Source organism: Zootoca vivipara, chromosome 10 (assembly GCF_963506605.1).
Source record: "Zootoca vivipara chromosome 10, rZooViv1.1, whole genome shotgun sequence".
Lineage (NCBI taxonomy): Eukaryota > Metazoa > Chordata > Lepidosauria > Squamata > Lacertidae > Zootoca > Zootoca vivipara.
This window is the reverse complement of record NC_083285.1, coordinates 26,591,176-26,604,863: the sequence shown is the minus strand read 5'-3', so window position 1 is coordinate 26,604,863 and position 13,688 is coordinate 26,591,176. Positions and strand designations below refer to the sequence as shown.

At 41.1% G+C, this 13,688-nt stretch overlaps 1 protein-coding gene across 1 annotated transcript in view; it reads left to right on the top strand.

Annotated features, from left to right (window-relative positions):
* GNS (glucosamine (N-acetyl)-6-sulfatase) overlaps window positions 1-13,688 on the top strand; it is a 28,641-nt gene that overhangs the window by 7,227 nt on the left and 7,726 nt on the right. Inside the window, exons 5-13 of the mRNA XM_035126654.2 lie at window positions 492-590; window positions 2,417-2,584; window positions 5,148-5,230; window positions 7,472-7,590; window positions 8,090-8,193; window positions 9,348-9,449; window positions 10,501-10,608; window positions 10,894-11,004; window positions 12,901-13,061. Of these exons, the coding sequence (XP_034982545.1) occupies window positions 492-590; window positions 2,417-2,584; window positions 5,148-5,230; window positions 7,472-7,590; window positions 8,090-8,193; window positions 9,348-9,449; window positions 10,501-10,608; window positions 10,894-11,004; window positions 12,901-13,061 (1,055 nt within the window). The remainder of the gene's footprint in view (window positions 1-491; window positions 591-2,416; window positions 2,585-5,147; window positions 5,231-7,471; window positions 7,591-8,089; window positions 8,194-9,347; window positions 9,450-10,500; window positions 10,609-10,893; window positions 11,005-12,900; window positions 13,062-13,688) is intronic.

The following is a 13,688-nucleotide window of genomic DNA, read 5'->3' as shown; positions in this document are numbered from 1 at the left end:
AATTATTGATTAAAAAAAAGAGAAAGTTCTCTCAACTCAAATGCTGTGTTAGCCACAAACTCACCAGTTAGTCTTAGGCAGGTATCCCCAACCTGCGGCCCTCCAGATGTTTTGGCCTACAACTCCCATGATCCTAGCTAACAGGACCAGTGGTCGGGGAAGATGGGAATTGTAGTCCAAAACATCTGGAGGGCCTAAGTATGGGGATGCCTGGTCTTAGGCATGCCATGATTTTCCCTCTCAGCCCCTCCATGTGCAGTATAGGCCTGGTTCTGTTGTATAGAGTTGCAAAGATTACTGAGAAGGTATGTGAAGCATTTTAAGCCCTGCAGCATCTGATTATTTATTTATAACCAGTGTGTTAGTTTGGTAAGTCTTACTGGGATTTAAATTTATCTCATTGTGACTGGGGACAAGTAACATTCTAACAACAATCCCCTTGGATGTTTCCTTTTGAATATATATAAAGTGGCTTTTGTTTTCTTCCGCAGGAAAAAAATTCAAAATATTATAATTACACACTTTCAGTAAATGGAAAAGCACGGAGGCATGGTGAGAACTACAGCGTTGATTACCTGACGGATGTACTGGTAAGGATTTCTCAGCAATTAGGTGTTTAGCAAGATGAATTCTAGCTTGGTTCCAGGACTATTATCGGGTTGAACTCCTAGTATAATAGTGAAGCAAAGTCAAATCCTGAGTGTAAATGAACACTGGGTGTCACACAACACAAAGCATTTAACTGTAGCTTAAATGTACTTTCTTGAAAGGCACCAAAACTGCCCAGATATAACTGAGGTTTTTTATTTTTTTTGATAACCATAAGGTAATCGAAAATTAAAATAGGTGGTAAGGCAGTTTTCACACTGGTAATTTGCTTCCTTACTTGGAAGCATGTCATATTGATTTAACTTGCTTCCATGTATAAGTGTGTTCAAATTTGTAGACTATATATACAGTCATACCTTGCTTGTTGAACAGAATCCATTCCGGAAGTCTGTTCGACTTCCGAAAACATTCGACAACCAAAGCGTGGCTTCCAATTGGCTGCAGGAGCTTTCTGCACTCAATCGGAAGCTACATCGGATGTTCAGCTTCCAAAAAATATTCGTGAACCAGAACACTCACTTCCAGGTTTGTGGCATTCGGGAGCCAAAATGGATGAGTACTAATGCGTTTGACAACCAAGGTACGACTGTGGTATTTGTAAGCCTATGTCCTCAAACTAGTTATGCCCCAGTAACCAGTTTGTTAATAGCTGTCAAGATGACAGTTGAAAAAGCAAGGGAAGCTTAAAATGCAGGGCTGTGATAATAAGATTAAATGATAATAAGATTAAAGGTCACAGTTAAATGGGATGACCAACCTGTGTTACAAAGATGATTTTATTTTTAGCAATGGTCAAAAACACACACACTAAATGTTTTTAAAATACCAAACCCTTCGTGTTTCATATTATGGTCTTTGGGATTGGGGTGTGACTCAGTTGCAGAGCACATTTTACATAGGAAAGATCCCATATTTAATCTTCAGCATCTCCATGTAGTTGCTAGGAGAGACCCCCGTCTGAAATCCCGGGGGGCTGTTGCCAGTGATAGAATCATATAATTGTAGAGTTGGAAGGGATCCCAAGGCTCATCTAGTCCAATTCCTTGCAATTCCATCTAGTCCAATTCCTTGCAATGCAGGACTGCAGAGTAGGCAGTACAAAGCAACATGGACCCAACATGGACCATTGGTATAAGGCAACTTCCTAAAATAAAAGGAATACATTGTTGGACAAGAATGGTTGCCTATAGTGAGATAGTAAAAGTTTGAAGCAATGGTGTTTTATCAGATTTTGCTCCTCCTTGTGTCTGGATACCAGCATGGCATCAAATGTTAGACCTAAAGAACGTTGGTACTTAATTTGATAAAATAAGAAATAAATATTCCCTGCCTCTCACATAGAATTTAACTTCTGCTCAAAGGAAAATACAAAAGAAAGGAACTGTTGAAATACATGTAACTCTTCCAATGCAACAGGGACAGGGATTTGTAATTTTGGAGACTCTTTAGAGAATCTGTATCTGATTATTGGACAGCAGTAAAATAGAATGAGCTTTAAGTTAATAAATCACAGGTCAGCAAGGTTTACCTCACCTGGGCCGGTTCACTCCAGCAGAGATCCCTCCTTGGGCCAGATCGCACGCACGCCTGTGATTTCCGGCATCTGCGTCTGCCCAGACGTGATTTCCGGCACCATGGAAGCGAGTCCCCGTGCCCGCTGCGCCGGTTTAGCGCAGCACGCGGGGACTTGCCAAGCAGGCAGCTCTGTTCGGGGGCAGCTCTGGGCCAGTTAAACGACCCCTGTGGGCCGCTTGTGGCCCATGGACCTTAGTTTGCCGACCCCTATAATAAATCTTTTGGTTTTCAGGCCAACATGTCCTTGGATTTTCTGGAATATAAATCCAACTTTGAGCCATTCTTCATGATGATAGCAACTCCTGCACCCCACTCACCTTGGATAGCTGCTCCTCAGTACAAGAAAAGCTTTCAGAATGTCAGTGCTCCAAGAAACAGTAATTTCAATATCCATGGAAAGGTATGGATTATCAATTACAAATGTGTTAATTAGCGATTGCTAGATATAACAAATTAATCTTCATTTGAGCTTTTAAAACAGCTAATCACCATGGGAATCTGTCATGAGAACTTGCCATGAGATCAAGGCATAAAAGTATGTGGGTGGAAGTTGCAGGTCTACAGGGGGTGAACTTGATTTCTCTACAAAATACAGAAATTTCTGGCGAGTGTGATGAGAGTGTTTAAGCTAAGTCAGCTCCTCTGCCATTCATAATTTTGTTTAGTTTCCTGTTTGTATCCTTCAATATGTGCAGCCCGTATATTGCCTCTAAATGTGTGAATTGTACTCTTGTGTTTAGTTGTCTGTTCTTTAGAAATGAACTTAGTAGTTGTTGTTTTTAACAAGTGTCTACAGGCTTGGCACTATATGGAATCAATAGGTCTTCTTCAGTCTTCTGACTCAAGATGAAAGTACCTTGTATTCAAGCAACCCTTATTTGCCTTGCTAACTTAGAATGAAACTCTGCCAGAATAGTTGTCATTTCTAATGGAGCTTTAGAGAGTGCTTTAGTGACCAATCAGCCTATACACACAGAGAAACAGAGAGGAAGTTCGGACATCTAGATCTTCAGAATCTGAAGTTGTTGTATCTGTGGCTTGAAGATGGCTAAGTAGTGGTCTCAGGAATTTATCAATAAGATCAGGCTTCCTCAACCTCGGCCCTCCAGATGTTTTGAGACTACAATTCCCAGCATCCCTGACCACTGGTCCTGCTAGCTAGGGATCATGGGAGTTGTAGGCCAAAAACATCTGGAGGGCCGAGGTTGAGGAAGCCTGAATAAAATGGTGCCTGGGAGTGCTGTGTTCACAGTGTTGAATATATAGTCAGTGCCGATCTAATGTAGCTAAGATTCTAACTCCCACTTATGTTACATTACTCATCAAAGTGCCTTAAAACAATTTGTCCTTCAGCTGCTGTTGCAACATAGGCTCCTATCCTGAACATGCTGTGTTCTACTATATAGTAAAATGTGTTGGAACGTTATTAGGCAAGCAGTGACGCACAGTTCTTTTCAAAAAATAGTCATTCACATTGTCAACCCAGATTAGACTGGAGCCATTCGTGTTGTTTCTGGATAAAGGTGAAGGCCATGCAGCTCTCAGCCTCATTGGATGAGAATTATGAAGGGGATTTCATCAGCACTTACTGTTGTCTGTTTTTCTACTTCTCCAATTCAAGGTCCTGTTTGTTTTTTAAAGTCTGAACAGTCTCTCAAACATTCTCGTTCCTCCTTGTGGCCCAAGAGCATCTTGTATTCTGGCAGTATGTTTTCATTCAAGCAGAACCTCGTTAGATTCCATTTTAGGAGAAACTTGTGTACATAGCAAAAGGAAACTGATTGCAGAGTCTGTGGGTAGAGTCATCTGTTAATGGAAGAGCATAAGAGGCTATGTTTGCCGATTTCCCCCTCTCCCTGCTCCCCAACGCACCTTGAAAATTGTCTCCAGAAAGTTGGGGAACCCTCCAGAACAGAACAGGGTGAAAGGTGGTATCTGGCATGAGGACAGATGAATTGACAATCACTTTCCTTTCTCTTCTGTTAGCAGACATATCCAATCAATCCAAAATCTTTCCATGAGCACAAAAGGCACCAATTAGATTATATACCATATCATTTTGGAAAATTGTGTTGCTAACATTTATATTGGTTTTTAGCTATTATGAAATAAGTAACCAGTGAGCTTGATCAAATGCCAAATATGACAGCATCTTTATATAGGACAACAGTTCCTCTTAATTTATGACACCAAGAAAGCAAGAGGGAAATAGTTCAAACTGTTAAGACTACAATCCTATATCCACTTATCAATGAGTAAGCCTCATTGAACTCAATGGGATTTACTTCAGAGTAGACACGCAGGTGGCACTGTGGGTTAAAGCACAGAGCCTAGGGCTTGCCGATCAGAAGGTCGGCGGTTTGAATCCCCGCGACGGGGTGAGCTCCCGTTGTTCGGTCCTGCTCCTGCCAACCTAGCAGTTTGAAAGCACCCCCAAAAGTGCAAGTAGATTAATAGGTACCGCTGCGGCGGGAAGGTAAATGGCGTTTCCGTGCGCTACTCTTGTTCGCCAGAAGCAGCTTAGCCATGCTAGCCACATGACCCGGAAGCTGTACGCTGGCTCCCTCGGCCAGTAAAGCGAGATGAGCGCCCCAACCCCAGAGTCGTCCACGACTGGACCTAATGGTCAGGGGTCCCTTTACCTTTACCTTAGACATGGTAAAGGTAGGATTGCACATGTTATCTGAACTAGAATAGTTTGGGTTTTTTGTGTCTGTCATTCCAAATCCCAGTGGCTTGAGGTGGGTAAAATGTTGATCACAAACTGAAAATTGTCTGTTAAACCCAACCTTGGGCCATCCTATCGAAAGGCAATCCAGATAAAACAATATCATTGTTGGCTTTTAAACTGAATCTTAGTTTGTTCCCTTTTTTATATGCTTTAAATTGTTCTTAACCCTAAGTCTTTGGCATGAGGTGGTGGGTAAATCTAAAGTAACAAATGTTGATAATATGTTTTATAGGACAAACATTGGCTCATCAGGCAAGCAAAGACACCAATGACTAATTCATCAATACAATTTCTAGATGATGCTTTTAGGAAAAGGTAGGAAACTTATAGTATTTTTTTTTTAATGGGAGTTCTTGCAAAACTGAAATGGAGCACACTATTTTTTTAAAAAAAGGCCGGCTTTGAAAATCTACACGATATATTCTTGCTTTGGGTTATGAAATAAACTGCAGTTGGTTGAAAACAGTTTGGTTTCACAAATGTCACATCTGCCTCTCCACCTTTTCCTCACCAAATATTCCTTTAAACAGCTGGTGTATTTACATACTTTCTGTAGCAGAGAACAGCTACGTATTGCCTAAGTAGCTGTTGAAAGGGATAAGCAGAAGTGACTGGTGACCATTGAAGGTGGCGAAGCAGAGAGAAAGATAGCTTAAAGACATGGAACGCAGGCACATGCACACCTGGCAAATCTCACCTGACGCTGAAATACACTCTCATGTTATGCTGGCATGCACTCAACCCTTCTCTCCTGATGCTGGCATGCACTCACATACACTTGACTCTTACCCTCTTCTCTCTCTCGTATATTTCTCACACATGTGATCAAAGAGAGAGAGAGGAAGAAAGACAGACTGGGAAGGAAGAAATTGTTTCTAATGTTTGATGTTTTATTTATTATGGTTTTTATATGTGCTGGAAGCTGCCCTGAGTGGCTGGGGAAACCCGGCCAGATGGGTGGAGTATTATTATTATTATTATTATGCTTTATGATAAGAAAGGAAACCCCTATCTCATTGCTTAGCACAGTAATCAGAGGGTCTGTTTATGACTGCAGAGAAGGGAGAACATTTCCTTTCCCCATGAGCAGAAAGGAATGTTTCTCTGCTGTGTGGTGAGAGATGAAGCTATTGCACAGCACAGTAAAGAAGGCATAGCTCTTAACCATAGCTGCCAAGTATCCTGTATTCCCCGGGAAACCCCCGTTTTTCCAGCTGTTCCCAGCCGAAAAACGGATTTTTTTTGTTTTTCCCCGGTTTATTCTGGCGTGGTGGCCATTTTTGAATAGGGCAGAGCAGCATCAAAAGTCGCTTCTGAGCATGCCCAGTTCCAAAATGGCGGCAGCGCTACTTCCAGTCTGCTACTTCCAGTCCGATCCCTTATTTTTCTGGCAGGAACTTGGCAGGTATGCTCTTAACCATTAGTGAGCAAGCAGCTGGGATCAGGAATAGTCCCCTATATGTAATAGTCCTTTGTGCCACAGAACCGCAGTCAACACCTTCCCCTTTTGGGGTGGAAGCTGTGCTTGTGTGCATTGCTCCTGTAAATGGCTGCAGTGCTTGTGAATCAAGAGAGCCTTAAGTAAAAGCCCAACCAGAGAAGGGATTTCTCCCTTGCTAAGGCCTCTCTCAGCGGCTCCCTGTGGTTACTTCTGATCTTCTTCACATGCCTGAGAGTGAGTCTTGTGGCTCCACATGTGCAGCCAGGCAATGGCTCAATGGTTAAAGAGTGTTAAGATGCTGCTAAAAGTGGGTTGGGTGTGAATGATGGTTATGGATACTAAATTTTCATGCAAATTACTGTTTTGGAGGGCTGCAATTGGCTAGGTATTGAAAGTCATCCAAAAAGGAGGCTAAGAGGGAACCATTGGTTCGTATTAGCCTTACTGAAAGGTTATCTTTTCAATGGGTAGTGCTTTTAATATATATATTTTTTCTGGGGAGGGTGGAGTTGTGCCACAGCAGATCAGGTTTCACTTTCTGTTGACCAGAATAGATTTCAGAGAAAAAGAGGTAGTGAATTAGTTATGTGTGCAGATGGAGAGACAAAAAAACCAAACCCTTTCTCTCTATGACTCTTAAGGGGTTGTTTCCTTTTCTGCCCATTGCAACCAGCTGCCTCTGGGAATAAGCCAAACTTGCAGTGCTTGAGGAGCCAAGTGCAGGTTTCCCTTCAGTTAAATAGTACCTAAGTACCCAACTGATGCTTTTACACCCCTCCCAAAGTTGTGAGTCTTGCAGAATTTTCAAACACTTGCTTGAATTCGCACCCCATGAAAATGGTGGTTCTCATTATCAAACAAACTAGATCAAGGTATTGATAGGCACAGGACCTTTTAGAATAGAAAACAGTAGAGCACTAAAATTTAAAAATATATAAGAAAGTCTGCTTTGAGTTATGAAACTCACATTTGCATGCACATATCCTCATACATTTAACACACTTAAATGAAGAAGTGTGCATGCACACGAAAGCTTATACCCAGAACAAATTTAGTTGGTCTCTAAGGTGCCACTGGACAATTTTTATTATTAAAATCTTTCCTGTTCGCCTCAGATGGCAGACACTTCTGTCAGTGGATGATCTGATTGAAAAACTGGTGAAGAGGCTGGAATCTCATGAAGAGTTGGATAATACATACATTTTTTACACTTCAGACAATGGCTTTCATACAGGTAAATGTATTTTAGTTAAATAGATATTTTTTAAAGGCTGTAAACTTTTATACATGCATTTGAAACAACTTCAGATAAGCGGTAGCAATGGGAAATGATGGGAGAAGCGATGCAAATTTGTGGCTTTGGAAACTATTGGCATCCAGACACCTTAGTCCTATATTTTCTCTTTGCGGTCACTTCCTGGAATTTACCTCTAAGCTAAAAACAATATAGGAGTGACCGAAAATAAAGCGTTTCCCTAATCAATCATGCAGACCAGCTGGGGAGTGGACAAACACCAAGAGGGATAAAGCAGTAATGGCTAAACTGTGACCCACCAAATATTATTACATAGACTCAAACTCTTACCAGCCTCAGCCAGCATGGTCAATAGTCAGAGAAGGTGGTAGTTGTACTCTACCAACATCTAGAAGGCCAAAGGTTAGCCCCTCCCTGGGATAAAATAACAAAAGCTGTCAATGCAGTATATAGAATTTCTGTTCTGCATGTTTCTTAGGTCAGTTTTCATTGCCTATCGACAAACGACAGCTCTACGAGTTTGACATTAAAGTTCCACTGTTGGTGCGAGGACCGGGAATCAAACCCAACCAAACGAACAAGGTAAAGTTATACTTACAATAAGTGCAAATACCTGCTACCATGTTGTTTGAAAGCAGCCTGGTTCCAGAACATTTGTTGTGTGAACTGGAAAAAGAATTCAGTATGAGTGACATTGGAAAGAGAGAGAAGATACTGAGAAACAGAATATGTAAAGAGAAGTGAGTGTGGTAAAACCTGCAGCTGTGTAGAATGGAATAGTCAAACTTACTAAGATGTTACTGCCTCTGAATCGGCCTTGCAAAGAAGCAATAGCAGCTACAAGCCTGTGTGATTTAATGTGTGTGTGTGTTGAATTGTTACAAAGCTTCTTGCCTAGGCATTGGCAGTTGTTCTTAGTCACACGAGGGACTCGATAAATTTGGTTATATACTGGCATTCTCTGAATATTATGTTGTAACTACATAAAGGGTGTGAAAAGTATTCTAATGACTTCTAGAAAACTGGAAGGTGGACCAGGACTCACACTAGAGATGGTGCTTCATTGCTTCTGCAGACATCCTTTTAAACATGTGTTCACATTAAATAAATAACTGGTCCCAAATAACAGATTAGCACAGTTGGCCACAAGGTAACACATTAATAAAAATAACAGTCAAGGTGTCTATATTAGAAAGTGGACACCTTTCATGTTTCCCCCTCCTCTTTCCCTCTGTCTTCCTTTTTGCTCTTTTGTCTTGCTTTATGGAATGCAGTGGGATGCAAGTTCTTAGAAGTTCTCGTGCAAGATTAGAGGGGAGAATGCGAGGGATGGCTCGGATAAGAATTAGTTATTACACAGCAATGATCATTGTATTTTCTTGTACCCTTTTTATTGTAAAACAAATGTTGATAAAAAAATAATTGCCATGTATTAGTAGAAGGCAGGTATCAACTATAGTCCTAGCTTTAAATGGAAGATGTTCTGAGTTGGCAGCTCGGTCAGTGCATGTAGAAAGCTGGCAGGAGGAAATGGCAAGTGCAGTTTAAACTGCTTCCCCAGAGCTTTAGCAATATGTTCCCCCAGCTTTTCAGAGCACAGTAGAAGTCTGTTTATGTGACAGAAGCAAGTGTAGACTAACGTGGGGGCCACCATGCTTGGACCCTGCAAATGTGCATGTTTCCACTTGGACCATAATTGGAAAATCCATAATTATTTTATGTTTCCTGCCTTCTAGATGCTTGTGGCAAACGTTGATTTGGGTCCTACTATTTTAGATATTGCAGGCTATGATCTAAATAAAACACAGATGGATGGGATGTCACTACTACCATTACTGGTAAGTACATTGGTGGGGTTGTTATTATTATTAGGTATTCTGGTAACTGCTCTAAACATTGTTCTTTAGTGATTGTTCTTCCACTCTATGAGGTCCAGCAGTCGTAATCTCCTCTACCTTGTAGGCATTTTCACAGCCCTTGCTGTTGGTATTGGTAGGAGTGATAGATTCAGTGGTAGAGCACAGAATTTGAACTCAGGATCTTCTGTCTGCAGACACCCACTAAAAGGGAAGGATCAGGCAGCATGTGATGTGAAAGAACGGTGTCTGAGAGGCATAGAATAGCTAATACCGAACTAGATGGACAAAAAATAACACAACCTGGTGTAAAGCAAATCAGAGTGTATATTTATTGAGCACAACCCAATTTACTGATTAAATAATATTGTGAAATAATTTGAGGACTGATACAGCTTGCCTCTGTTTCTTTTTGTAAAAAAAAAAGTCTTAATTGAGGATTTTCTTGGGTTACAAAAGTACACATATCACCTCCATTTTCATATCATAAAGTCCTTTCTACAGATCAGTTATATTCGATGTGAGGCATTAATGTTGTATACAGTATAAGGTGGCTTCTCGTTGCAAAAAAAGGGAAATGAAGCAAAACGCTTCGTGATAAATTCCAGAGGAGCTAAAAGAAAGGAACAGTGCATGTTTATAACATGCAGACTTAGCATAGCATCTCTGAGCTCTGTGGTTGCACCTCACACATTTGGGCCATTTTTATTGTGAATCTGGTGGAGAGCACCTAGTGCATTTAAGGGACACTTTAGCAGTGTGAAACTTCACAGAAATTGTTTCTCAGCAGTTCTTCTGTCTCTAACATCAGATACTGAAGATGACATCAGCTTTCAGTCATGAAACTGTAGAGTGCAAAGACTGGGGCTTTCTTCATGTTTATACTTAAGTCTCTGCTGCTGCTGCTGCTATCACAAGTTTCAGGCTTAGTTTCCACAGTTCTGGAGGCTAAAAGCCCTTTTTGTTTTATGAAGCTTCCATTCTACTCGGTCTGCAGTCACCCACACAGTTGCTGACATTTGCTTTATTTTAGAGAGGAGATGCAAATGTGACCTGGAGATCAGATGTTTTGGTTGAGTACCAAGGAGAAGGACACAACAGTAGTGATCCTACCTGCCCTGCCCTTGGACCCGGTGTCACCGTACGTAGTTCTGTTTTCTTCCATTTGCTTTTTAGAATCCTCATCTGAAGAATGTTGAGAAACATGGGGTCCCCGAGAGTTTGTGTGGAAAGATTAGATGAGGAGCGGCATCTTGTACATAGGCCAAAAAAAAAGGAATGAGGGGTTTGAAAGCAAATTTAAGTTGCATCTAGGACAGTCTGTGGGCATACAGTGGGCATACGTCGCTGTTCACTGTCAGTGCTCTGTTGTTTGTGTGTAACAATGGATCTGTGCCGCATTGTAACAGAACTTTTGTTTTTATAGCATTGCTTTCCAGATTGTGTCTGTGAAGATGCATACAACAATACATATGCATGTGTAAGAACACTCTCTTCTTCATGGGATCTGCAGTACTGTGAATTCGATGATCGTGAGGTAATTGTTCTGTTTTTGGGATTTATTTTTTTTACAGTACCATGTTAACTTCAACTCTTGATGTATTCTGTGCAGATGGGAATAGCTGTTCTAGGAGTTATTTATGCAAATCCCAGAACCTGGTTAACCAAGTAGGTTAAATTTAGTGTAATCAGCTATTTCCCATTTGACCTGAAAGCTCCCTCACCAGACAGCTGGTTCAGATATCTATATTTAATCATCCTGTTTGTTTTGGGTTTGTTATGTTCGTTTCAGTTATGCAGTTAGCAAGATTCCGCAAACAACAATTCTAACTTGTAAAGTACTTAGGTGAACTTTGACAAGGGGAACCACGACCCACTCCTGTAAGATATTATCTCTGTGTCAGTAAAATGCAATGCAGGAAGTAACCTTTAGTAGGGGTATATAATCTTGCTAGTCCAGCACTTACCTTCTGAAGTAAACTCAGTGTTGGCTCAAGAACTCTGAAAGTTTCCTTTTACAAGCAGATTCTTGCAATAAAAAGGGTATGTAGAGAAAGCTGTATGAGTTTGGCCAAATGGAGCAGGCAGACAGATGTGTAAATAACATGATAGCACTATCTAACAGAGAATTGCCATCTTGACAACGGGCCACAGTTTAAGAGAAGATCAGCTTTAATGGAATACTATTATTGTTATTCTGTGTTGTCATTATGAAAGGAGATCAGTTCGCTTCCTACACTTCTATAGCAATCAATCCCTTATTCCCTCTTCTGTCACTCTCGGTTGTCTAGTTAAGATTCTTCAGAGAGGGGAGACTCTGTTCTTTTTCTCAACCCATGATATATCTATATCCCGCATCCTAGTGGACATGGCTATATTTTCAGGGTGTTTTTTTTAGTATAAGTAGTTCCTATAACATTGGTGCAGAAGTTTAGTATTTCCTTTTGTGCAGAGCAATCACACACCAGAATAATGGCTAGAAATGGGTAATGTAATGTAATGTAATGGCTAGAAATGGGTTTTTGGCACGTTACTCCTTACCTGCATTGGCAATGAATACTGCCCTGTTTGGCTTTAAAGAACCAGTAATTTTAAGGCTAGGAGAAAGAGACCTGCAGGCAAAGCCCACTCTAGATTGTAGAATGTACACTCGATCATATCTCACTGCTGGAGTGAGCAAACAGTGGGTAAAGTGCTGATGGCTACATGCAGCAACGAAAAACAAGACTGGGGCCGAACATCAGAGTATGGTTCTTGTTCTAACAGGTGCGGCTCTAGCAGTAGTTGCTAATGACGAATGTAAAACTTAAGGTTTGATGAACTAGTAGCACTGTAAATCGAAACGAGGCAGGCAGCTTGAACACTGAGGAGGGAACACAGGTCTGTAAAAAGATCCGGGACAATTGGCTTTGAGAGGATTTTAGTGACCTACCTCTCCCTTTAGAAGCGAAATTTAAATCCCATTAGTAAGATGCTGGCTTCATGAACACTTGTTCATGGAGCGACATCTGTCACCCCATAGATCGCCAGGCTTGATTCGGCTGATCTGGCAGGCTAGGTGGGTATCCCCCTCCTTCCCTCCCTCCCCACCCCATGTGCGTTCCTCCCAAAGCTTGCGCGCTCGGTGGAAGAGGGCAGCTATCCCACTTGACAGCGCCTCCCAGCTATCATGAGGGTGATCCGCTATGAGTGGTGAAACTAGAAGACTATGAGAAAGAGATTTGGTTTCTGCTTACTGTCGCACAAACCAAACTAAAGTTCAGATGTATTGCTCCTACAAAAGGAGCAACAGGATGGGATCAACAAATGGATTTATCCATGTGGCATCTAATAGACCATGTTAAAATGTAATGGCAATCTTCATTGTAGTATCTCTGGCTAAATCCTCAGTTCCATGTTATTTAGCATGTCATACCTCTCTTTTTTTATGCAGGTGTTTGTCGAAGTTTACAACTTGACTGCAGACCCGCACCAGATTACCAACATTGCAAAAACAATAGATCAAGAAATTTTAGAAAAGATGAACTATCGGCTAATGATGTTGCAGTCCTGTTCTGGAGCAACTTGCCGCACACCAGGCGTATTTGATCCGGGGTAAGCCTGCACTTATTGACCTTTTTCAGTCGTCATATAATTTTGCAACTGTTTTTGAACAGTTCAGGCGCACAGACCTTCCCTCTTGGGTCTTTTGAGTTATTGTAAGTAAATTTCAGTTACAAGGTTTTTAATCAGAATTCTTGCAAGTGAGGCAAGTCCTTTTAATAGTATATCCAACAAATCTGAGACCTGAATACTAAGATCATTTAGCTTAGATAAAAGGTTTCCCATTTTTCCTCCTCTGACTTGCACCCAACCTAATTCTCTAGAGATTTGGGTAGGAAGGAGGTTTTCCTTGGTCCAAGCCACAGGCTTTAAAAGAAACCTCTTATCTGAGCCTAAACATGAAGTATTTAAAGCTTATATGTAACAAACCCCTTGCTGCAGCTTGCTTGTTAGCAGCTGCTTCTAACACTTTTGAGCTTGGAACTAAACAACGGAAACAGTTGCTTCTTTGAAAGTACTGTATTCAACAAAATGCAGCATCTATATAGCCGCCATTCATTTTAATGGAACACAGCTTCTTGCATGAATGTGATGTAACTAATACAGCAGAGGTTTCTCTCGAGGAAAAGATCAGCAAGAGGTTCTGTAACACACACAGAATGCTGATATTTTTAAAAA